This window comes from Podarcis pityusensis (assembly GCF_964106645.2).
Source record: "Podarcis pityusensis genome assembly, chromosome: 2".
Classification (NCBI taxonomy): domain Eukaryota; kingdom Metazoa; phylum Chordata; class Lepidosauria; order Squamata; family Lacertidae; genus Podarcis; species Podarcis pityusensis.
Genome location: NC_138029.1, coordinates 85,497,839 through 85,522,895, shown reverse-complemented (window position 1 = coordinate 85,522,895; position 25,057 = coordinate 85,497,839). Strand labels below are relative to the sequence as shown.

The following is a 25,057-nucleotide window of genomic DNA, read 5'->3' as shown; positions in this document are numbered from 1 at the left end:
TCAACCAAAGCTCATTGCTTTGTAACTTCCAAGAGTGGACTATATCACTGATAATTGTATGAGAGGGTATCAGAAAGCAGTAGCTTACTTTCTTTGGAGATGGGTTGCTCAGAACTGCTTCCCAGAACCCCTGCACACTGGTGAGGATGATGATAGCTTTTATTTTTTTGTACCCCACACATCTGACTGGGTTTATCCAACAAAGTATAAAGGAACACAACAAAACACCAAACAGTGAAAGCTTCCCAGAACAGGGCTGCCTTCAGATGTCTGCAAAAATTCGTATGATTGTTTATCTCCTTGACATCTGAAGGGTGTTCCACAGAGAGGGTGCCACTACCGAGAAGGCCCTCTGCCTGCTTCCCTGCAACTTTGCTTCTCATAATGAGGAAACTGCCAGAAGGCCCTAGGAGCTGGACCTCAGTGACGGGGCTGAACGATGAGGGTGGAGACCGAGTGAGGGCCTTTACACTTTAACAAACCACAGCACCCAAAGTTCTTTGGAGAAAAGCCATGACTGTTTAAAGTGGTATCAAAGCGCTCTAAAGATCTGAGGCCTTAGAGATCTGAGGTCCAGGCTGTTCCCAAAGGAGGGAGAGTTGGTTGGTGCAACTGCGGAAAGCTGGGGAGTGGTGAAGTGGCCTGTCAAGTCTGGCATGGGAGGTCTGTGCACATGACGCCTTCTGGCCTTGGAGCGTGAAGAGGCCTCTGAGCACATGCCTTGCTTAATGGGTGGTGGGTGGGTGGCCACGCCGTGCCAAAGGCCAGCAAGCACTGCGAGAGATTACCGCTCTTTTTACTCAGCTCCCTTGCTAGCATTTGGGCGATTTCCTCCGTGCCTTTAATGTCAAGGCAAATTACAGGCCTTTCAAGTCAAAGCCCTCTTGCTGGAGAGCAAAGCTCACTCAAGCCAGACTCTAATCACTGCCTCCCACAAGGGGCCTAGCTTTAATTGCCCATGACATGCTAATCTGCTGGACAGTCTCAAATGCTCCTTTATCTGTGTGCCGCTCTACTTTCCCTCCTCCTTTCCCTCGCAGCTCCCCAATCTCCACACTTTTTCTTCAGCGAGGCAGTTTGCCCTGACCCAGCCTGGGAGTGGCCTTCCCGGCCTAGAGAGGCAGCTTGCCTGTGGAGACAGAAGAAGCTCTGTTGCAGTAGCTTCCAGCCTGTGCCTTCTTGCATGTCGCGTGTGCCTTTCCCACCCCCTCGGGAGGCATTAAGGAGAGAAAATGAAACTCTTCCCCCGCTTCAGCAAGTGCTTTTGTTGCCTTGGCTTCCTCTTTATGGTTCTGCGAGAGTCAGGAAGCCTGAACTCAGACAGCCCCGAGTGCAGCCAAAGAGATGACAACCCAGCATGCGCAGGGTCCCTGGTGGCCATGCCTCTCCCTTCTCCGGAAGGTGGCTGTGATGGGTTGGGGAGCTGCAAGCTCCACGTCCTGGGGCCTGAGGAGCCAGCAGTACCTGAGGAGGTGCAGGATGTCCCTGCTGGCGAGCAGCGGATGGAGTTCAAGCAGATCCTGAAGCACACTGGAGAGCTCAACAAACAAAGCTCTTCCAGGACCAGGACCCTGATGGACCGACTCAGCTTGGTGGAAACCAGAGTGGTTTCCATGGCATCGGGCCTACAGAAGTTGCAGGAGGAGAGCCGGCTTAATCTGCACCGCTTAGAGGAGCAGCTCAGCTCCTTGGTGGCCCTGCTGCTGGGGATCCTCTCTGGCTGCAAGCTGCCTTGCAGCGAATCAGTCCTGAAGGCATCCATTCTTGGTGAGTACAGCGGGGGGGTTATCCACTTCCCATTCTGCCTGACTGTGAAGAGTGAGATTCTTCTCTCTCTTCACAAACAGTCCAGGTTGGGCTGGGGTGTGATCCGAAGGTTCATGGTGCAGCAGCCTTGCTGAAGCTAAGCAGATCTGTCTGGCAAGTGCCTGGAGGGGAGATCTCCTGGGAATCCTATGTATTCCCATAGTCCCACCCTGACACTGAGATCCAGCTCCGAGGGCCTTCTGGTAGTTCCCTCGTTGTGAGAGGTGAGGTTACAGGGAACCAGGCAGAGGGCCTTTTCGGTAGTGGTGCCCACCCTGTGGAATGCCCTCCCAGCAGATGTCAAAAACATAATCAGCTGTGTGATTTTTAACAGACATCTGAAGGCAGCCCTGTTCAGGGAAGTTTTTAGTGTGTGATGTTGTATTGTGTTTTTACTATTTTTCGTTGGGAGAAAAGAGGGATAGCTCAGTCAGTAGAGCACAAGACTCCTAATCTCAGGGTTGTGGGTTCGAGCACCACATTGGACAAAAGATTCCTGCATTTCAGAGGGTTGGACTAGATGATCCTCGTGGTCCCTTCCAACTCTACAATTCTATGAAGTTCTAAATAAAGCCTTGTAAATAGTTCACAGCAGTCTGCTGGGATACAGCCCCCTACACAGAGCTTGGAGTGCTGAGCAGGGAGGGAAGGAGGCCATGCCCCGCCAAGGCAGTCCTCTTGCCTTGCTTTGGTCATGCTGCACCTGGAGTTCAGGTAGGCAAAAAGAGACAGGGTTCCTTGCGCAAATCTTATGATGTGGCTGGACCATGTCGGGTCTTTACTGAGCATTCATTCTGAATGCTCATTCTGTTTATGAGGCGGTTATTATGACAATGAACATTTATTCTTCATCTTGATTTGCTTCCAGGGTTCAAGGAGGTAGCCGCGTTGGTCTGCCATAGTCAAAATAAATTAAAACAATTATTTTAAAAGATAGTTAAAAAGGCTCTTCTTAAAAAGCATGCACACACAAGAAAGCTTATACCTAAAACTGCTCAGTTGGTCTCTAAGGTGCTACATTGTAAGTTTTTAATTCTTTCGGAAGGATTCTTTTAAAGACTTTCTTAGATCATATAACTTTTTTGAAGATTTGATTCTTTTAAGGGAGTTTTTAGGCTTTTAAGAAGAGTCTTTTTAACTATCTTTTAAAAGAATTGTTTTAATTTATTTTGCTTCCAGGGTGTTTTCCTGTGGCTCCTTTGTTCCACCCTTGGTCATATTCCTATTTAAGCCCATGCTGAAGTCTCACAAGGTCAACTTAGCACACATACCAAGTGAGCTGAGCTTGGCATTGTCATGAACCTACATCCTGGCCAGAATAAACCATGGAGAAAATTCCAGTGCTTGCTTTGCACCAAAGCAGTCACCTAACCAGCTCCACACTGCTGAATCAAAGTCACCATGCACTCAAGTGGTCCTGTGAATGTGTCTTGTCTCCCACTTTGGTTCAATGAGGACAGGCAAAGCCTTCAAACCCTCAGAGTCCTCATTCCGCCTCTGCCTGGCTTTTTCCTCCACCATTTTTCATTATTTCCTTCCCCCTCCCCACTTCTTCTGCTTGAGATGTTCCACTCGTTTTCTCTTTTGATGTCTGACATCTCAACAGTCCGTGTTCCGCCAGGAATTTCCGGACAGATGGATGAGCATATTGATGAGCAATATGTTTGAAGAGTTTGCGGCTGACATTTATGGCTATCAGGCTGACCGATGATGCAATTCTTTCTGTTGGACACAATCCCCCCCCTGTTCATCATTTCCTTCAGATAGTGCCCTCTCCCACTCCACATCCTCCCTGATTATACCAGAGCAAGAGAAGAACAAGAGGGACAGTGATGCAAAGACGCTGTTATGGGAGCAGACGGCACAATGCCTGCCCAAGTTATTTTGCTGCCAGAAGCAGAGTCAAAAAGGCAGAGCTAGTGGTAGCACCAGATGCTGTGAAATCAGGGCATCTCGTCGCCTGCACACAGGGAACTCTGTGGCTCCTGGATCTATCTAGTGGCAGGGGAGGAGAGCTGGTGAAATCTTAGGGAAGGCTGCTGATGACAGAAAATATCCACTTCCCAGCCTTAGATGCCTAGGGCTTACATTTGGGTCCTCAGATGTGAAATGCAGGAACGTGTTTTTCAGTGTTTCCCACTTTAAACTACTGTAGGCCTCCAGGTGTTATTGGACTTTAACTCTCACCATTCCTGGGCATTGGCCAAGGTGGCTGGGGCTGATGGAAGTTGGAATCCAAGAAAGCCACAGGTTCCCCATCCCTGTCTCATATCCAGGTCTTTATTGAGCATGGTTTGTGGGGTGGTTATCGATGACATTTGTGAGCACTGGGCCTGCATTCATCTTGATTTGTTTGTGGGGTGTTTCCTGTTAGGTGTTTGTTCATCCCATATTTTTCAATGCACTTCCCTGCCACTTTTCAAACTGCTATAAGTCTGGTTCTTTTTTTAAAAAAAGCAGATTTGTTGCCCTAAGGTGACAGAGCCCTTTAGTTCACCTTAACTGTGCAAACCTCAGGTTCTGGTATGTGCTTGAATCCATCCCACAAAATAATGGGAGTCCCAAGGCACCCTAAGAGAAACAAAAACAAGAATGGTGTGTGTTGCAGGGGGCCATGCGCCAATGACACTCACAAGAAAAAAATGGACCTGAATGTTCCACTTGGAATGTAGAGCCCCCTTGTGTCGAAGCCCCCTTAATGCCTGGGGGAAGTTATCCAAACACTTAGCAAATCTGTATAATAACACTGCATTGAACTAGCTCAGTCACAGACTATTGAGAATAGAGTGGGCAGTGGCTTTTCTCAAGAGCTTTGCAGCAATCTCACTCACAGACTCCAAATTATCTCCCAGATATAGGGAAAGAGCACAAGATTGAGGAGACACCAGCACTTACAGGTTAGTATAAATCTATTATGTAACTTAGACTACAATCGTATGAAACCTGAGAGGGAGACCAGGTCCCCTCTCTCCATCATGGTCCATAATCTTGTGTCCCTGATGGTGTTGGGACTCCATCATCAGTAAGGCCACAAAGGGTGTGTGTCAGAGCAGTGTGTACCCCAAAGGAGTGTGACAGCAAGGCTTAGGTCTGAAAGATTTGAATCCTTCTTGGTACCCTAGATGCACGCCAAAACTTTGAATAAATTTACTCCAGCCCAAGAACTGGTGTAAATTGATCCCATTTATTGAGAGAGAAATACAATTTTAAAAAATAAACTGACCTTTTCAAAGAAAAAAAAGGCAAAGGGATGCCCTCACTTGCACCCAGCAAAAGAGCCTTTGGATATTCCTCACCGCTTCCAGTGCCTTTAGTATTTATATAGCCACTCAATAAACATTCCCTGAGCGGCTTACAAACAAATAAAATATATAATAATTAATTTTTAATATTTAACAACAAAGACAGATTATATATATATATATATTCTTTGCAACAGAGGCAGCATAAACATAAACAACTTGCAACCCAAATTAAATTATGCTAGACCACAACAGCTGAAGATTAATTAAATATACAATGTCTCTCATTCCTTAAGATGACACATTTTTTATATAACACCATCAATATACATGGTGCTTTAGTGCAGAAGGTTACAATTTAAAATGAAGCCAAAACAAGGAGGAGAAAATATGGGCTTTGGGGGAAGCCAGGAAATGGCTTCGCACTTCAAATTGGTCAAGTCACAGGAGGAAAATGATGCCTTACACACATGGATCTCCAGGTGTGCAAATGCAACTCCCCACCTCTGCCTAGGACCCACCTATTGTACATTATGTTTGAAGGCAGTCTGAGTGTGTGAAGCCCAATACACATTGGCCAGAACAACATGATAATTTCTTAACTCTTTGGGGAGACCTCCCTTGATTGCCATATCCAATAGCATGTTGAAGCAGGCAGCAGTGCCCCAAGATTGCTCTGGAGGTGCAATTCTGCTTTCCAACCAAACATCTAAGTCTACTCTCATAGAAGTATGTATGTCTTGCCCCTGCCTTCATATTGCAGGATACTCTTTGTCCCCTTTTTAGCATAAGTGTAACAGTTTCTAGGTGCCATATCACAGAAAGATCCCTGCAAGACAGGTCATATGTCCAGGACCTGTTGTTTCCATTGCCAGGACCCTGTGGTTTATTACATCTTTCTGTGCCTTCCAGATGGACCTATGGTCCAATTCAGTCTAAGTCAGCTTTCTATGTTCCCATGTACTTTCAGTGGAACCCTCTGAAAAATCTGAGCACACGTATCCTCGGGATTGTGCAGAGATCCATAAACAGGGCATCCGAGACAATGGGATATACACCATCCAACCCATTCCCCTCCGTCAACACTTTGAGGTAAGGTAGGTAGGTTTGAGGTGTCTTATCTAATGGAGTAAATAAGATATGCATGCAGCCAACTGGGTCTCTGTTCGGCCAAAGGTAGCACAATTGCAATATGCATTCAGCTCCTTGCTCCACTGGTTTGTGTTACTGCATGTAAAAGTTGTATCCATACATAAACTTTGCACTGGTTTGCTCCTAAAGTGGGCATTCTCTATTCATCCTCCTCTGCATTGCTATTGTGAATGATAATCTGCTATGCAATCCTGTGTATTCTTACTCAGAAGTAAGTCCCACTCACTCACTGTAGATTGCTTCCCTTGTTAAGATCATACAGCTTTTACTTTGCATTAATGAATCTGGAGTAAATATCCTGCCTTGCCATCATTGATGCAGATTAGAACCTTCATACACCTGCTCATCAAAATATATTGAAAGGGTGGTACAGTGGGACCTCGGTTCTCGAACGTAATCCGTTCTGGAAGACCGTTCAAGTTCCAAAATGTTCAAGAACTAAAAACTCAATACAGAAGCCTCAATTCAATTGAGAAAATTGAAAAACACACAGCGGAAGCCATTTGACTTCCGAGGCACATTTGAAAATGGAAGCATTTACTTCGGGGGTTTTCGGCATTTGTCAACGGAGACATTCGAGAACCAATGTACCACTGTAGTAGGTGAGAATTATCCTTTTTAACATTGCATTTATGGCCCTCTCTCCCCATGAGCAAAGTGTGTCCCCAAGTTCCTTTTAGACTTGGACTTTGCAAAGTCCCCTATCAAGAAAAAAAAACCTGGTTAGATATGTTCCCCATGGCAAGAAAGATTATGTGCAGCCAGTGAAAATTCAAAAACCTAATGCTAAGTGTGTGGTTCTTAAAACGGGAACATCCACTACTCAGTTGATTAATTAGTAAAATAAATACATGCCCAGATGGGACACTCCTGCACTAATGCTGCACAGAACAGACACCACAGAATCAAAAATAAGTAAATCTAAACTGCTGAAAATAAAATTTCCAAAATGGCGCATGAACAGGCAGGCGGTGAGTTTCTGCCACTTACCATTAATCATATCTGAATGGTTTTCAAATGTTATTTAGTGAGAGTAATGAGAATTCACTTCTGGAGCTCCTTAGCCCTGTTCCCCACTGATGAAAATAGTTCCTTAGAGCAGCCAAAGGCCATTAAACCTGTTTAAGCACTTGATGTTGCCTGCAGAGTGGAAAATTTCCTAGGAGAGCATGATGTCACAGCCTGATTCCGTGGGCTGGAGCAAGGGCTCTTTTTCAGGTGCTCCAGTGCTTCTGCCGATTAACCTTCGTCTTGTGTATTGCCAGGCTTACTGCGACATGGTCACGGATGGTGGCGGGTGGACCGTGTTCCAGCGCCGGCAGGATGGCTCTGTGGATTTCAACCGCACTTGGCAGGAGTACAGGCAGGGATTTGGGAGCCTGCAAGGGGAGCACTGGCTGGGAAATGAGCACCTCCACAGCTTAACCCGCCTGGGCCAGCATGTTGTGCGCATAGAGTTGGAGGACTGGCATGGCGTCAAGCGCCATGCTGTTTACCGCAAATTCAAAGTGGCCAGCGAGGCCCACAAGTATCGCCTGACAGCCCGGGAGTATCAAGGCAGTGCAGGCAATGCCCTGAGCTACAGCCGCAACTACAACCACGATCACAAGTGCTTCACAACTTGGGACAGCGACAACGACAACTACCCCATGGGCAACTGCGGTGCGTACTATGGGGCCGGCTGGTGGTTCGACTCCTGCCTGGCAGCCAACCTCAATGGGAAGTACCACCACGGACGCTACACGGGGGTGACCAGCGGCATCTACTGGGGAACATGGTACATTCTGGTTGACAAAAGGACCAATCAGAAGTACTCCTTCAAGAAAGCAGAGATGAAAACAAGGCCCGTCGGCTTTTAAGAGGAGCCTACAACCAGAATGCCTGATGCATGTGGACTTGCGGCAGGGAGACATTACAGAGATAAGTTAAAAGAAAATAACCTGCTACTGAGATTTGACTTGGGAAAAGCAAGTTCAAAACAGGACAAAGTCCTACTTTGGGGTGGAGAATCTTAATACACTGAAAACAAAGGATAAATAGGAGCAGAGTCACCAAGTTGCCCACAGCTCTTGTAACAATCACAAATGCCCGATTCTACATTCAACTTCAGTCACTGCCCTTCCTTTCCCATCTCATGTTCCTGGGCAGTGTTGAGTTATATCTGCCATTCTTCCTACTCCACAGTGAAATTCATGTTTGGGTCAGAACACACCCGCAAGGGAACTTGTTTTGCAAGTGGCTACAAACTTCCTTTTGTAGCTTGGACACACATCACATTTGCCTCACCCTGTTTCATGGCTTGCTCTTTTGGCTTACGGTGGGCACGTGAGCAAGTTATCTGGAGAGGAATCATATAAAGGGAACAGGTCTTAATAATGTATCCAAAGTATTCTACTTCAGCTCAACCCCTCATTCAGATTTCTACAGAAAGGACTGAAAGCCTTGTTGAATAATCTGGTTATTTCCGATGCTCTATTTCTAAAGAGGTAGCCAGAAGTTAAAGGGGATGTGCTAAATTGCAGGAAATCCGAAGCAGCATTTTGAATTATATAGTGACTTCCAGAAGATTAATATGCTTTTCCTGAGCACTGGCAAGCAGTTAAAAGTTCTCTTGTATTTTCTGCCCAAGGTTGTCAGATCTAGGCCAAGCAGGTACTCAGATAACCTTTGTGCAAAGACCTGTAGTTTGGGCTGCAGCAACATCCTTACTCCTTTTGGGTGTTATCCTGGAGCAGGCTAGGGAATGAGTGATGTCCAAGGCCACTGCACTCTAAAAGAAATGCAGGAGTGTTTGCCTCCAACAGAATGTCTTCAAGACACATTGTGGTTCTTCAGTGGCACACCCTAGTGTGCTCCAAACCAATTTGGGAATCACTGCTTTAGACATGCTTCTAAAGGCATGAAATAGTGTTAGTGATAGCCCACCAAGTGCCTTGATTAAAAATATTTGCATTTGTAAGTAAACCCGAGCCTAAAATCCAGAGAGGTACAAAGTCAGGGGGGTTAACTAGTAGTAGGAGCAGTTTCCTCGATTACCTGCAAGAGCATGAGAACCAGATTTGCTTCATTCTGTTCCCTCAGTTTTTAAGACTCCGGCTTCTAACTCCTCCCACTATTAAATGTCAACAGCTATAGAATTGGCTCGAGTTAAACAAATTAGAGACATCAGGTGGTTCAAATACCATGACTACACCTGTCCCTTTGAGGGGCACTTTCATAGTTTAGGATGCCTGAAGCTTATGCTTGATAATTCTCTGGCACAAAATCGGTGTTCCATGAGTAACCAATATGCTGTAATTATAGTCAATCAACAAAGACTTCAGAGCCAGAATGATATAGGGCAGATGGGAGCTGACACTTCAAGACTAGCTTGAGTCAAATCAGGCCATCATATCTTCCTCATTCTGGCAACAGCATCATACTAATTAGCACTGTGATAATTCAGAACTATAAGAGCACTGTACCTCAGGCACCGAAAGAGTAAAGAAGCTACAAAAACTAAAGTACCCTTATGGCAAAGCAAACGGTAAGGAAGCAGAGATGGACAGCTGTGCATTTAAGAGTTGCCTATCTTGTAACGCAGCCCAGGGTACCCTTTCCTTACCTTAAAAGCTAAATAGTGCCTTGCTTTCAAGCTCCTTATCTCATAAATGTCATTCAATGGAAGTGGTACATGAATGGAAACTTAAGATATTAAGATCCTCTATAAACTGGACAAATATTTCAATTTAGCCTTACAATTCAAATGATGGACACATTCACTTACAAGGCCACACAGAGATGGCAAGAAGGGTATCTCCCTAAACAAGGTTCTTAAGGCAGAAGTCACTTTTAAATTTTAAGCTTTAGGTCAGGGATGAGAAACCTGCAGTCCTGCAAATATTGCTTGACTACAACTCCTACAATCCCCAATCATGGAGTTAGAATTCAACTTTTGGGAGTGCTGCCACAGGATCCTCATCCCTGGCTTAGGTATTTGGCAGTCAGATTATTTGTGAGCCCTTTCACATTGCTAGACAGTTTTAACCCCGAGAGAACTTCACTATGCAGAGTCTTGTAGCTATTATCATGTTAACTCAGTGGCTACTGCTGTAATTCTCATTGTAGGGCAAATGCAGATACTGTGTGAAGAAGAGTTAGTGTACATGAATGAGGCTGACACTTAAAAGTGATTGCTTAATTGCATGGTATGAAGATATGTGGGTTGGGGAATCAACGCTACAAGATAAACATGTGTTTACCTACATGTATTAAAAAAAATCAGTGGTGGAAGTTACCTTCTCATCTTAAGAAATTAACAGAATATTGACTTCGTGCTTTCCAGTGAGCTTGGCGCCATCTGGTGCGTAAACTAAGTCAAACCAAATCACAAGCTATTTATAGTCAATGGATACTCCCTCAAGGGGGAACTGGCTTTTCACACAAGGCTCATTCCTCTCATAACACACTTTTTGTGAACCAATGCATTACAATGACAAGAAGATCCCCCAGTTTTGTCCTGTGATTTTATCTATGTTGTGCGCAGTGGCAAGAGAAATCTTAGGAATTTTTGTTCACCTGCAGCAACTTACATGCTATATTAAAAAATGAAATAAAAACTGAAGCTGTTCAAGGCTAAATGAAGGGGGGGGGAAAACCTCAGAAATAATTTACCTGGGAAATGCACTCTCCTCCCCATCTAAAAAGCGAGAAGGAACAGGGGAATGTGTGTTAAACTCTCTGGAAAAGGAGTCATATAGTTTGACAAAAATGGTTCTGCCTATGAAACTTCCAAGTGATAGCATCCTGCATCAGAAACTGCTAGTTCCCTGCTATTTTGCACTGGTTGATTATTAGGTGATTCAGCATTACATCTTGAAGTATATTCTACAGGGTTTTGACCAGGTCAAACAACACCTAAAAATCACACACATTCATAGAAAGATTCAACTATTGCTACAATCAGCATTAATGCAAGTCAGTTTGTTACTGACTGCAGTACTCATTCTAAAAGCTCTTAACAGCTTAGAGGTTCATAATTCTTACACAAGATGAAGCATGAGATAAAGATAGCCGATCAAACATAATGTGGTGCTCATTACAGGAATCCAAAAGGCACAGGACACTCTAATAATAAGAAGAAGAAAATAGAGGCAGAAGATCCATACATCTTTATTTCAGTTTGATCTTCCCTACAATTTTTTTTTAAAGAAACAAACCGTCTGAGGAAAAGCACAGGCTTCTAAGCAAATGAACCTCACCCGCTCCCTTCTCTTTCCCTGGACTCTACCCCAACACTGAATTTCAAAAGAGGCTCAGAAAGTTCAGGGACAAGAATCTCATTTAGTGCGACAAATAGTTTAAAAAAAAATCCTTTGTTCAAGTTACTTATCTGTATCCCCATCTCCAAAATATAAAAAAGTATAAATTCAAAGGTGGAGGACAGAAGGAAAGATTTGCTACCAAACCTTTGAATAAAACAGTTGTATTTATTCTCTGACTGAGACATTCAGTGCCAGTACAGGACCTGTGTGCATGCTTCCCTACTGAAAATTAGGGGGCCTCTCAGCAGACTTTGAAGTCGTGCTAGTAACACTTTGAGGACTATGGTTTCATTTAAGTCCAAGGCATGGTATAAATACACCTCTTCTGTATAGCAGGTGTATCACAGAGCAAACAGGTCCTAAAAGTGACTAATACCACATTTTGGAGGTGATTTCCAAAAACTTTTTCCTTGCCGCAGTTTTGTAGGCTAGACACACCTCTCCCCCCCCCCCCATTCCCCAACTTGGTGTGGCTCAGTATGCTCATTGAACCTTCTTCCACCCCTTTTAGCTCTTTCCCAAACTTTTTACTTCTAACTTATAGCGCATCAAGGATGTTGTCGATTTTGGTGATCAGCTCCTGACGCTTGTTAGAATGCATCTTCTCATTCTCGATGTATGTATCCTTCTTAAGCTTGCCGACAACCAGCCGCTCAGCCTCCACAGAAGATTTCAGGACCAGCTCCTTTACTTGGCTGTCCAGTTTCTGAATTTCGCTAACCTTGGAAGAAATTTGGGACAAAACGTTAGGTGACTGGACAACACCATAGCCATACAAAGCAACAGTAATAGGGTGCTTTCATTTTATTTTTACGGTCACCCTAGAAGTAGTAGATTTACAGGGTCTAAGCAAACAATTACAGTCGTACTTTTGAAGTTGAACAGAATCCATTCTGGAAGTCCATTTGACTTTCAAAACATTTGAAAACCAATGCGTGGAAGCCGCAGAAACCCCGTCAGATGTTTGGCTTCCAAAAATAGTTTGCAAACAGGAATGGTCACTTCCAGGTTTTTGCAGGGCTCGAGAACTAAGCTGTTCGAAAACGAAGGTACGACTGTATATGGCAAACTATACAATGATATGTTAGAAGCTACACCCATTTAAACTTTACATTTAATGGTTCTGAATATGGACACTTACTGCAACAAACATGTCAGTGCTGGTTCCATGATAGTAAGAGCACTTGATTATGCTACATTTCATTCATACTTTGTTTTTGAGAAATGAAATGCCTTCTAACCTTCCTTCCATTTTATAGCAAAACATCAGCAGTGGAATATGTAGAGATAACAGCTACAGTGTGTGTGCACAGTCCCTCCACTCAGCCCTCCTCCCAGTTACCAAGGGAGCTTTCAGCTAACTGCAGCTGAGTATTAATGAACAGAATGCATTAACAGCCCTTCCGTTGCAAATTATGCATTGACATCCTGGCAAAAGTGACCATCTTCAAGACAGATATATTCACCAACAGTTCCAGGGAGATCCACTGAATGCATCTCCTATTGTGGGTGAAAGTTTCACTCAAAGCAGAGTAGAAGCAGTCTGCTAAGAGAATGACACGTGGACCACATTTGTGCCTAAGGATTAATACAACTTAAAATCGGGAGGTCAGGATGCCTTAGGCTTCGCTCACCAATGTTGAGCAGCAGCTTTCAAAAAACATTCCATTTCAAAGCAGTAGGCATGTTAGGTAAGTGGTAGCCAGAAGGCTTAATGCACCCAGAGGGGCTTGATGTATTCCCCACACAACGTTAAAACATTTGGAGCAAACTTGCTACCTTCAGGGCCTACTCACTGAGAGAAGGGCTTGGCTGAATGTGGTGGAGGACCCTGGCCAATGCATCTCATCAAGCGGGGATAGTCGACAGTCCTGGTTTAGATATTTTATACAGGTAGCGCAATATTTAAAGCCATGGCAGAATGAAAACGGGGAAATTCCCCCAAGGCTCTCCAGCCTTATGGAGGAATGCTTGGAAATAAAACTATCAAGGAACCTAGAAATCTCAACTTTAGCAGTATTATTCTGGAATCATCATGATACACTGTAAACACAGAACGAAGGCAACAAAAAAGAATTTATTTAGTGTGCGGAAAATATCTGCCTTGGGAATGACAAGAGAAAAGGCAGTTTAGAATAAAGGCAGTACAGTAACAATACACACTAAGGAGGACAACGGATTCTTACTTTGTCACACAAGTCAGAGCCTTCTGTCTTCAGCTTGGACTGCAATGAAGCTATTTCGTTGGTTAAGGCCTTATGTTCAGTCTCCAGTGATTTTTTGCCACTGTTTAGGTTTGAAATATCCCGTGACTGCTTATATTTATTCACAGCTTCATCAAAATGGCGGTACAGACGTAGTCTCTTATTCACCAGGGTGAGAACTTGCTCTGTGATGCAGGCAACTTTCATCCTAGCTTCTGCTGCTGGGTCCTGCAAAAGCACAATGGCTTAAATACTTGTTACAGTATACGGTGCATTCTAAGTGTCCAGAAAGTGTTTTGTGTGCTCTCTCAGTAGTCCTTACAACAACCCTATAAGATCTGTCAGCATAACCTCCACCTTGGAAATAAAAGACTGAGGCAGAGAGACTGGCATACCTAAAGTCTATCTAGAGAGTTGAAAGGGAGAAGACAAGATCTAAACCAAAGGCGTTCCTAGTTCACAATTCTGTCGCTTATTCACTACACTGGCTAAATTCATCAGACAGACTTTACCAAAATAATTGTTTGCAGCAAAGTGCAAAAACAAGAAACACTGAGGAGTTCCATTTGCTTCATAGCATAGACTTGTATGCGATAAGAAAACAATGTTATCCACTGTGCAAGCCATCGTGACTGAATCAAAATTAATTAAAACATGGACCAAAACGCCATTTTAAAAATCTACTTCATTCCGTGAAAATTAATAGATGAAGAATTTTGGCCAGTTTGGATCTTAGCAGTGCTTTGAAAAAGGTAAGCCCTAACACAACATGCTCATTTATTGACTCAAAGAATTAATGTATTTCAAGTAATGTATTCCTGCCACATCCTCCCTGTTTCATCGTGCCTCTATTGCAGTACCTTAGTGATAGAGAAGTCCAGCCTCACGTAGAGGATCACTGTAAAGAACAGGATGTAGAAGGCTCCAACTACCAGGAGAGGTTCTTGCAGCATCAGGATCTTGTTAAAATTATAGTGCACCTAGGAAGAGCAGGGCAAGCAGTGAGAAGAGCATAAACTTCCATTAGTCAAGATGACATGCTACCCACCTTACATTCCTATACGTAAGAACAATGAGATACTTGCACATTTAAGATGCAGATCAGAACTCAAGAGTGAAGCTCCACCTTTTCACTGATCTATGAACGTGGTCTGTTGCTTATGCAGCCATGTCACTTGCTGTAGAGCAATCTGGGCTGCAAAGATGAGTGTGGTACTTCTCATTATTTAAGCTATCTAAGCAAAGGGCTTATGCTTACCACAATATCCTGGATGTGCTGCTCAACTAGGTTGTTCTTGTGCGCAACTATGACTGGACGGCCAAAGGTGTCCAAATAGGTGTAGTGAAGTTCATCAGGTGCCCGGCTGATGTCATATGGACTATCCACATGGATATTCCTGCAAACAGGTGTATGCAATACTGTTAGCTGTCCCAGGAAAAACCTAACCTGGTTGTTGTTGGGGGGTTGGGGGGGGAGAGAAATTAGCCCTGGATTAGTCCCCGCCCTCAGATGTCCATGGCTTGGGCATGGTCCTTTGCAAGTAAAGGTGTACACATGAGCTGCCGCTCACACACAGAGGCTGCATGTAATTGGGATGCCTGGCGGTGTTGGTATCCTGATTGAGTGGTGTCCCCGTGCACAAGCAGCTGCTCAAACATAAGAGTTCCTTTGCAGACAACCATGCTCCACACACTGTCATAATACAGGGCAGGGGTATGTGGAATTGCGACAGGGACATAAATGCTGCCCATTCTTGCTTCACCATAAGGGGAATAATACACAAAGCAGGCCTTATGTTTTATGGCTGACACCTAAGTGCCTTGATCTCAACCATATTATTACTTACTTGGCACCTTCTGGAAGGATTATCTTTACAGTTAGTGAGTCTGTAACTTGCTCATCAAACACGTGGTCAACAAATCTCATCTTCAGGGCATACTGATCACCTGGGAAACAAAAGCCAAGAGGATACTATGATTTTTTCTATGCATCAGGATACCAGCTATGAAAGCCCTGTTGGGTAAAACAGTCACAAGTTTAAAGGTGAGCTTAACCCCCCCCCCCCAATTAAGCTCCACAACAACTTGTTTTAGCTGCAGGTTGCTTACTTGCAGTAAGGTTAGGCAATATCCACACTATTACTGTGATAACACACTGAATTGTGCACCCAGCATAAGCTGTGCAGAGCACAAAGCTTAGTACAGCTTAGCTGGATATCCCCCATTGACCACACTGTATATCATTTTGTATGTTTTGGGAAAGGAACAGAATGGTGTCAGGAGAGTAGGAAGTGGGGGGAGGTGTGCCTGAGAGCAAACCTGAAGGAGCCAGTATGGTGTAGTGGTTAAGAGCGGTAGTCACGTAATCTGGGGAACCGGGTTCGCGTCTCCGCTCCTCCACATGCAGCTGCTGGGTGACCTTGGGCCAGTCACACTTCTCTGAAGTCTCTCAGCCCCGCTCACCTCACAGAGTGTTTGTTGTGGGGGAGGAAGGGAAAGGAGAATGTTAGCCGCTTTGAGACTCCTTAAAGGGAGTGAAAGGCGGGATATCAAATCCAAACTCTTCTTCTTCTTCTTCTTCTAACCATGCATGGCATTTTTCAGGAGATGCCTGGATCATTTAAATTCATATAATCAAGTACTGAGATGCACTTTAACAGTACAGCACCTGGTTTCTGAGCACACATGCACAAATAATAAAACTAAGAATCTTTGGAATTCCAAATATGCCATTCTGCATAGAACTGCAGACAGTGAATAGCTTTGTATTCCAGTTGCTCAAATTATATTCCAGATGCCACTACCGTAACAAGGAAACCTACCAAGATTAAAGAGGTATTCATAGCTAGGCAGGTTATAACCAATGATGTAATGTGTCTTCCAACCACCAAATAGGGGGAAGCGAGGGCGGATCTCCATTTCCACAGAGTCATCCAGGATGAGGAGATGACTGGTGGATATGTTGCCAATTTCATCTCGGTAATACACATCTTGAGCAGCAGCAGGAAGGATAGTCTGCAAAAGCAAGATAAGCACTTAATGTCAAATTCACCAGTACCGATAACTGGGGCACTTGTTAGTCACTGTTTTTAAGAGTGCATTTTCACTAAAAGCAAACAGTTATCTCCATGCTCACAGCAGTTGCAACCACAGTATAAGCAAATCATATACAGCAGACTGAATTTTAAAAATCACATTGGAAGAGATTCTGGTCATACAGTCCAACCCTCTGCCCTAAAGTATTGCCAACCAATGCTTGCCTGATCTTTCCTTCAAAGTCCTCAGGTTCTAAATGTAGTGCCTACATTTCTAAAGAGTACAATACAATGCTACCTTGGTCAACGAACAGTCCTGTTAACGAACACTTTGAACAACGGACTCTGCAAAACCGGACATAGGTATTCCAGTTAGCACACTTTGCCCCGGAAGATGAATGGAAGACGAACACTGGGGGTGGGAGGCCTCATTAGGGGAAGCACGCAGCTCGGGTTAAGAATGCTTTGGTCAAAGAACAGACCTCCAGAACGGATTAAGTTTGTAACCCGAGATACCACTATATGTACCTTTTTTTTATTACTGCGTTTCCTAAGGCAATCACTGTAATTATTTTAATATTTAACACCTTTTAGTTTTAAATTGCCGTCTGAGCAATTCTTCCAAAAGTTAGTATGGGAATCTTCTCACCCACTGCCTCCTTTAGCTTTGTTCCAAAACAGAAGAATGGTGGGGAAGGCAAGCGACCTAAGGCTGCAATCCTAACCATATTTAAACAGACCTAAGTCTTACTGATTTCAGTGGGGCTTGTTCTCAGACAAGTAGGGCTAGGATTGCGCCCTAAGCCTGTACTTCCATATCAGAAACAAGAAGCAACATAAAAAAGGGACAGAAAGAAAGTTTCCAGTAAGGCACCATCTCCTCAAAAGCAGATCAGTAGCAATGCTTCCTTGCTGTCCCCTTCCCTACCCCCAAAGCCTGGTCCTTCTGGCAAGGGGAAGAGGAACTGTTTACTTATACACCCCCTCCGAGGCTCCTTTTAAGACAAAGAGAAATATGCAAGGGCAGACCTTGAAAGACTTCACAGAGGATATTCCACTGTCCGGCTGTCTTTGGTAGTCATATCTGGAGAAAGGCCCTTTGAGCACAGCTCCTGTGTGCTTCAAGTCAACCGTCTCTTCTACAGCAATATTGCCCCAGTGAGAAACTTCAATGACACGTGTCATGGTAGTGATCGTCAGGAATGGACTGTTGTTTTCATAGTGCACTTTAAGGTTATCCTAAGGAGAAAAAGTAGAAACTGAAGACTTTCTGTGCTCGAGTGTGTTGTAGAAAAAGCCACGTCATTTACAGCAACGCCTATTAAGAAGACCTACTTGCAAATCAGACTCTCAATAATTTTGTTGATGTATTACACAATCTATGTATTGATTGAAATATTGCACAATACTCATTAAGAAATGTTGGCTAGATCTAGCAAGGATCCATCTTGGCCAGCATTCAGCCTCCGACACAAGTAAGCTTCTGAGAAGCTCATAAACAGTGCATTAAGGAAACAGTATTTCCTTGCCTACCCCCAATATCCACTTAGAATCATGGAACTGGAGTGATGAAAGGGACCATGAGGGTCATCTCATCCAACCCTCTGCAATGCCAGAATATTTTGCCCATCATGGGGCTTGAACCCATGACCCTGAGATTAAGAGTCTCATGCTCTACTGACTGAGCTATCCCAGTCGGAAGGTGTCTATGCTGAGAAACCACATGTGGAATAATGTGAGCAATGTCCATAGACAGTGGCTGCATTACTTTTTCTGAGCCCATTAGAAATCTGTAATAGCGCACACACAAAAAGTGCCTTGTCTGTTTTCAAAAATTAAAGGCTTGGTGCCCTTTGGCTGAATCTTGTAAATACTAGCATGTTTCTGTGCTGGCCAGGGAGGAGAAGATGCCTCTTGGCAGGCCTGCAAAAAAACTGTCTTGTGCCAAAGGCTGGCAGGCAAAGGAACACAGCAATCTCTCTCTTCTTCGCTAGTCCACTCACTGGCCTGCATATAACCTCATGTACTCACCTGTGTGGTATTTTTTGTCCACCCATGATGAACAGGTGGAGTTGTTACATACAAGGCAGATTTAGTTTACTTTAGTTCCTTTTAAGCCCCTTACATTCCTGGTTTTTGGATTTATATTAATCATTTGACACAGCAGAATGGCATGCATGTATTTTAATTCTACATGAGTGACAAATTCCTTTTAAACAGCTTCTCCCCTAGGAATGTTAACTGGGATTAAGAGTTTACCTCACTGTATGGTGGAACATCCCTGAAGGGTCCATATTCAATCATGTCCTCTGACCGACTAGGATTGCCTAGTTTGGTGTAGCTTTCCACGTTCCTTGAGGCCAGCTTAATCCGAGTAGTTTGGGTCTTGGTTGGATACGGAGAGTAAAAATAATGATTGCCCTCAAAAACCACAAACTGTTTCTCTGCTTGGGTGATATGAGTTGGGTACGGCTGCAGGACATGTGTAAAAACCGTTTCAACAGATAAGCGAATCTTTCCACCTGGAGCCAAAGGAGATGGCAGTTTTACAGTGAAGAATCTGCCACTGTAAAGGAGAAAAAAAGATAGAAAAATCAATCTGGCTCTGCTGGCTTTACAGACACCCATAAGCATGGAAAGAAGCTCAACAAAGATTCTCACTGAAGAATATATCATCTCCACCTTCATTTGTCTGCTGCAGTTTTGGGCCACGTAGTGGTTTGAGTGTAGACTAAAGTTCAAATCCCCACTCACTGGATGATCTTGGACTAGTGAGAGTTTCTCAACCTAATCTATTTCACAAGGTTGTTGTGAGGATAAAAGATGAAATATAAATGTAATAATAAATGTAATGCTGTGGATACCAAAACCATCTTTGTATTCCTAGCTCAGTTATACTAGCCTGGGTTTAATCAAAATGGCAGTAATGTGGCCCACTGCTGTCAGCAATCAGAACATGGACTCTTGGGAACGTTTGTTATTTCAGAGAACCCTGATCTCAATTGACTAATGTTATAACAGCTAACAGTTTGATTTAAATGTCAAAAGATATATTGCAATAGCTTTTAAAGACTGGTCAGTAACGACTGACAACAGATAGGTTGGATGCGAGCTAATAAAACTGAAGCTGAATCCTGAAAAGACAGAGGTGTTGTGTGCCCCATTGTCACACCTGGGAGGTGGGGAGGCAGTCTGCCTTGCACTCCCATGAAAGGAGCAGGTTTGTAGCTGGGGAAGGTGTTTTCCTGGATTTAAAGCATCACTGGAGGATCAGGTGGCTAGGAATGCCTTTTTTCAGTTCCAGCCGGTTCGCCAGCTACAGCCCATTTTGGATACAGATCACTTGGCCACTCCTTGATCTGGTAACTTCCAGACTGGATTACAGCAATGCACTCTATACAGGGCTGCCCTTGAAGATGACTTGGAAACTTTGATTGGTCCAAAATGCAGCAGCTAGATTACTGGTTGCAGTTTAGTTCAGATCTCACATAACCTCCTGTGCTAAAACAGCTGCACTGGTTGCCAGTTCATTTCTGGGCCCAGTTCAAGCCACTCACATTAATGTTCAAAGCCCTAAACGACTCAGGCCCCAAATACCTAAAAGGCCACCTCCTTCCTTACAGACCCTTGTTGTGGATTTCTTCAAGCAGTACATCAAGGAAAGTTTAAGGCAGCTTTATTTGGTCAAATGTAACATTTGGGGGAAGTCACCAGGGTGAATTCCAGCATCCCTAGGAATACCTGAGTTTTTTATAAGGTTTCTAAGCTCCTAACACATGCACAATACCCAAGTACCGTACATAGCATGGGTCTTATCAGGTAACTAAGCAACTGAAGTCTTATCAGGAGAGACAGTACAAGGCTAAAAAGCTCATCTATCAAGGCCAGCACATTCCTTTGCAACATATTCAAAGACATCCTTTCTTTCTTTCAACAGCATTCTTTTCACAACTCTGTAACAGCTCTTCAATACATGGAGACTATATTTCCCACCCCACTCTCTTCGGTGCTAAGATTGCCAGAGCGGGCACACTTGGTTGTTCCTCTGCATTCAAAAGCTTACGTGGTGGTGGCCTAGGAGAGGGTATTTTCTGTGGCCGCCCCTAAGTTCTGAACTCCCTCCCCACAGAGGTGCATCTGGCACTTTCATTATGGTGAACGCTGAAGACACACCTCTTTGCCCTGGCTTTTGACACTTGAGGTGTACATTGATAGAACCCACCTTATTTCTGTAATTGTAAGTTGTTTTACTAGTATGGTGTTGTAATGTTGTAACCCATTCTGCGGGCAGGTAAATAATGATAATGATAATTTTTGTTTCCAATAGACAGGTTTAGGCTTCTAAGAAGCAAGCAGATTATAATGCAACTCTGTGAATTACTATGCCTCCCAATTTCAAGTGATAACTGCATGTCATCAGAATTGTCAGATTAGATTTGTTTTTCTTAATTTTTTAATCCAATAATCAAAAAGAAAGCCACTATTAAAATAGTATCTGAAGTCTTAGATTTTCTATGATTCTGCAGGGCTACAAGCAAACGTCTCTGACCTAGTACAATATTTATTTTTTAAGAAACACTTTGGAAATTACAAAAATATAAAGTCTGAATGTGCTAAGTATATGCGTCATACAGACTGGGCGCAAATTCTTCAGTGTATATTTTGTGGCAAACCTGGATATGATATAGTTTCCCTTGGCAAAACTCACCTTTTACCTTTTACCTTTGTCTCCTTCAACTCAAGAGTACTCTCTTCTTCTTCCTCGCCTTTCACCTATAACAAAAGATTAAATTCAAGTTTGGTCATTGTTACCATTTACAGTTTCCATCTGAGACAGCTGAATTCATCACAAGTGCTAATTCCTACTCCCAGGGGTCTGCAAGTCAGCAAAGACACACTTCAATTTGACACACACACACCAATAATTAGCCATCCAATCATGAACAAGTTGTTGGCTAACTCCACAAACCCTGCAGCATTATCTAAAAGCAACATACACAGAGGTCTGTTAAACCCTTGAGACTCTTATACAAGAACACGTAAATGCTGGCTTGGATTACTAGCCAAGCCCATTGTCTGCAGCTGTCATTCACCCCTTCCTTCCTGGAGTCCTGCGGCATTTTGAAGAACCTGGAGAATGGAGGGGTGTTTGCCTTTCTGAAGGGATCCTGCAGAAGGAGCAAGCAACAATGTGCTGCTGTCTCCTGCAAATTTCAAACTATGAGAAAGCATTCCTCCCTTTTCTCTGTGGTGATTTTGAAGAGGCAAATCCTTTCCCTCTGAATTTGGCTTCTGTAATTCTAAAGCAACAGTGAGGCACTACTGGTGCTTTCTGCAGAAGCCAACACTACAAAGATAACGCACATTTTTCTTCTGCTTACTGGACAGGGAGTACACACACTGCTGGCAAGCAGGTAGGCAAGTTCTGGAACCCTGTTACTGTGTTAGCTTCAGAACAAGAGACATACAATAGTGATTTATGGGATGCAAGTTCTGATCAAAGACTTACTGTTCTTCTACCAGAAGTCTTTTGTGAGAACTCACTGAATAGCCACAACTAGACAGACAAGTGTTGGATGACATGATTTGTTGAAAACAGTCCTGATTTTACTTTCTCCAACAGCCTCCCCAATGTTACAAGGACAGACAATGCACCTGACAGCACTTTTCTTCTTAATTTGAGAGTAAACTGGCCAAAATTAAAAAAGATACATGTGATTCTTTCAGGTCCTTGGGAAGGGGTTCACTAGAAAGTAAAGGCATGGCTAGGATGTAGAATTATTTTACTGATAATTCATATTTTCAGACCCAAATATATATGTACACCTACCCCCAGGTCAAAAATAATTTAGTTCCATTTTTAATCCACAAAGGGCTTCACAGGCCTCTCACGGTAACTCTAAGATGGATCAAAACTACCAGATACAGCAACCAGTATCTGATTGTCCAAGGACTATAAAGAAATTCATGTATGAGAGAGCAATGCCTATCCATATTCAGCATTATCCACTATCCAATAGGCCAGCAAGTATTCCCATTTTGCAAAATGATGAAATAGAAGACAACGGCAGTTATCCTATGCATATAGTTACAAGGAAGCAAGTTCCATTATTTAGAATGGGACTGTAAATAACATGAGAAATCATACTTGGGGGTAGCTTTGCCTAACCTGGTGTCCTCCCATTGTTTTTGACACCACCACCCAGGTTGACTGGGAACCAGCTGAAGGGCACCAGGTTGGGGAAGACCCCTATAGAAACTGTGATTGCATAGGGAGCAGGGTCTAAGTTCCAATGAGCTCACTTTTGGCCATCAGATACAGTGCCAAAGACTCAGTCCACTACCCTTACTGCCTTCACTTTATTGTACTTACTTACAACCCTTTCTTCCAAAGACAAAATAAGCTTAGCTCAGCTTTCTAGCTGCTATTACATTCCTTAAAATCAAGTTGCCTTGCGGAATGAATACTCTGCAGCAAATGGGAACATAGGAAGCTACCTTTTATCAAGTCAGGCCACTGGTCCATCCAGCTCACTGACTGGAAGCCACTATCCGGGATTTCAGACTGGGCTTTCTCCTGGTCCTCTCTAGGAATACTAGGGATTGAACATAGGACTTTCTATATTCAAATCAGATGCTCTACCACCAAGCTACAGTCCTTCCCAAATAGCTGTGACTGCTCACTTTCTAGTAACAGAGCGCACTCCACTATGATATCTGCAGCCATTCATGGTTCAGGACAGAGCTTCAACTAACCGTTTTCATTAACACATTGCCACACAGATAGAAGCAGCTAAAACACACCTTCTAGAAAGGCTTTCTCCTAAGCTCACATTTACGAACACCTCCAATTATTGCAGGCAGGCAGGAAACACAGGCAGCAATGAATAATAATAAGCCACTTAAAATGTTCTGATGCCAGCACTCTGCTGTTCAGCTAGCCACAGGCCCTGCAAACGCATGCGTTATGCGGTTTTATAGACATGCCTTGAGATCCACGCCTCCTTCCCTCTAGGTTGCCACTGGTTGCTCTCCAATTGCAGCACTTGCGCTTACGTGTCAGTATATGCCAGGCCATTTACTACAGCGGCAGCTCTGAAGGGAGTCAGCAGTCAGGAAGAGGAGAAATAAAACAAATACGTGGTGAGCACTGCTGCAAAGTGACAACCCTTTCCATGACATTATCTGGGTCAAAAAGCTGGCAAACCCCCAAAGGGCAGCTTACGTGTAACTTTAGAAAAGACCTCTCTTTCCACCCCCACGCCAATGTGGATCACATATTCTACTAACACTGAATTCCCAGATCACAATCCACTATGTGTGCTGCCCAGAAGATCCCAGACTTTTATTTCGGGTGGACAAAAAATTGGTAGGGTTTTCTTCGTGGCCCATATATCTCTGCAGCACGGCCTCCTCTACGGGAAGAAGGAGATAGCCACCCCAAATTTGCAGTTTAGCCTCCATCCCTGCTAACTATACGGGGAAAGGAGCCAAACACACCACAGTCAGTACAGTTAAGAAAGACAAACCCCTGAAATGCAATGCCATAGCGTTGTTGAGGCGAGGGGAGGGGATGCTTTGGAAATGATATCCGCTCAAATGCCAATAAGCGAACTTATTAGGGAATGAAAAGCTGCAGGGAATGGAGGCAGATGCCCAGGAAAAACCAAGAGGCGAAGGCAAAGTGGGTTGGAGGGGGGAAGATGATTTTCGAAGCCTGGGCGCGGCGAGGGAAGGCGAAAGAAAGGCAGAAGCACAACTCCTAGAAACACTTGCCCCGCGCGCAGAAGGAAAAGGAGAAGCGCGAGCGGGGAGGCGCCAGGGCTGGCCGAGGGCGCCGTCTCTGCGAGAGGCCGGAGGGAGAGGGCGAGCGAGGCTCACGGGGCTCCGAGACATGAGGCGCGGCGGCAGCGGGAAGGGCTCCGGAAGCGGAAGGCCGCGGAGGCTGCGCGTCCCGCCAGTAGCTCGCTCACCTGCACCCCCAGGTAGGCCAGGTGGCTCTCCAGGCCAGGGTCCAGAGCCAGCAGGAAGGAGGCGGCCGACCCGGAGCCCCCCGCGGGGTTGGCCAGGCTCAACTCGGTCGTCACTTTGGCCAGGTGAGTGCCGAGGTCCACAGTCCTCTTCACTTCTTCGTTGACCAGCTCCGGGGCAGCCAGGGCGCCCCCCAAGCAGAGGAGGAGGAGGGAGAGACGAGCGGCGCGGCTCTCCATGGCTGGCCACGCCGAGAGACTGAGCAGCCGAGCGAACCGGATAGACTCCCCTCCCTCGCGGCAAGGTTCATTCATCTGGCGGGCACAAGATGGCGCCCTCCACGC

At 44.4% G+C, this 25,057-nt stretch overlaps 2 protein-coding genes across 3 annotated transcripts; one reads left to right on the top strand and one right to left on the bottom strand.

Annotated features, from left to right (window-relative positions):
* The first annotated feature begins 1,094 nt into the window (after positions 1-1,094).
* LOC308472249 (fibroleukin-like) lies at positions 1,095-11,653 on the top strand. 2 transcript variants are annotated; one of them, XM_080996944.1, is made up of 4 exons: positions 1,095-1,767; positions 4,659-4,703; positions 6,019-6,140; positions 7,466-11,653. In XM_080996944.1, exons 1-4 carry the CDS (start codon positions 1,233-1,235, stop codon positions 8,057-8,059), a joined length of 1,296 nt encoding a protein of 431 aa, XP_080853070.1. In that variant the 5' UTR covers positions 1,095-1,232; the 3' UTR covers positions 8,060-11,653. The 2 variants fall into 2 exon arrangements, with proteins under 2 accessions (XP_080853070.1, XP_080853071.1); XM_080996945.1 differs by lacking the exon at positions 4,659-4,703.
* Positions 11,328-25,057, bottom strand: RPN1 (ribophorin I). Its single transcript, XM_080996918.1, has 10 exons — positions 24,716-25,057; positions 21,451-21,515; positions 19,002-19,308; positions 17,772-17,981; positions 16,530-16,722; positions 15,555-15,654; positions 14,966-15,104; positions 14,568-14,687; positions 13,690-13,935; positions 11,328-12,224 (listed from the first exon to the last, which is right to left on the bottom strand). Exons 1-10 carry the CDS (start codon positions 25,025-25,027, stop codon positions 12,042-12,044), a joined length of 1,875 nt encoding a protein of 624 aa, XP_080853044.1. The 5' UTR covers positions 25,028-25,057; the 3' UTR covers positions 11,328-12,041.

Excerpts from the sequence above, each read along its gene's own strand:
- LOC308472249 (XM_080996944.1), top strand. The coding sequence starts at position 1,233 with ATGAAACTCTTCCCCCGCTTCAGCAAGTGCTTTTGTTGCCTTGGCTTC. Across the intron at positions 1,768-4,658 it reads CCTGAAGGCATCCATTCTTG|ATATAGGGAAAGAGCACAAG; the intron begins GTGAGTACAGCG and ends ATTATCTCCCAG. Across the intron at positions 6,141-7,465 it reads CCCTCCGTCAACACTTTGAG|GCTTACTGCGACATGGTCAC; the intron begins GTAAGGTAGGTA and ends GTGTATTGCCAG.
- RPN1 (XM_080996918.1), bottom strand. The coding sequence starts at position 25,027 with ATGAATGAACCTTGCCGCGAGGGAGGGGAGTCTATCCGGTTCGCTCGG. Across the intron at positions 15,105-15,554 it reads ATCCTTCCAGAAGGTGCCAA|GAATATCCATGTGGATAGTC; the intron begins GTAAGTAATAAT and ends ACCTGTTTGCAG. Across the intron at positions 12,225-13,689 it reads GCTCTGACTTGTGTGACAAA|GTTAGCGAAATTCAGAAACT; the intron begins GTAAGAATCCGT and ends ATTTCTTCCAAG.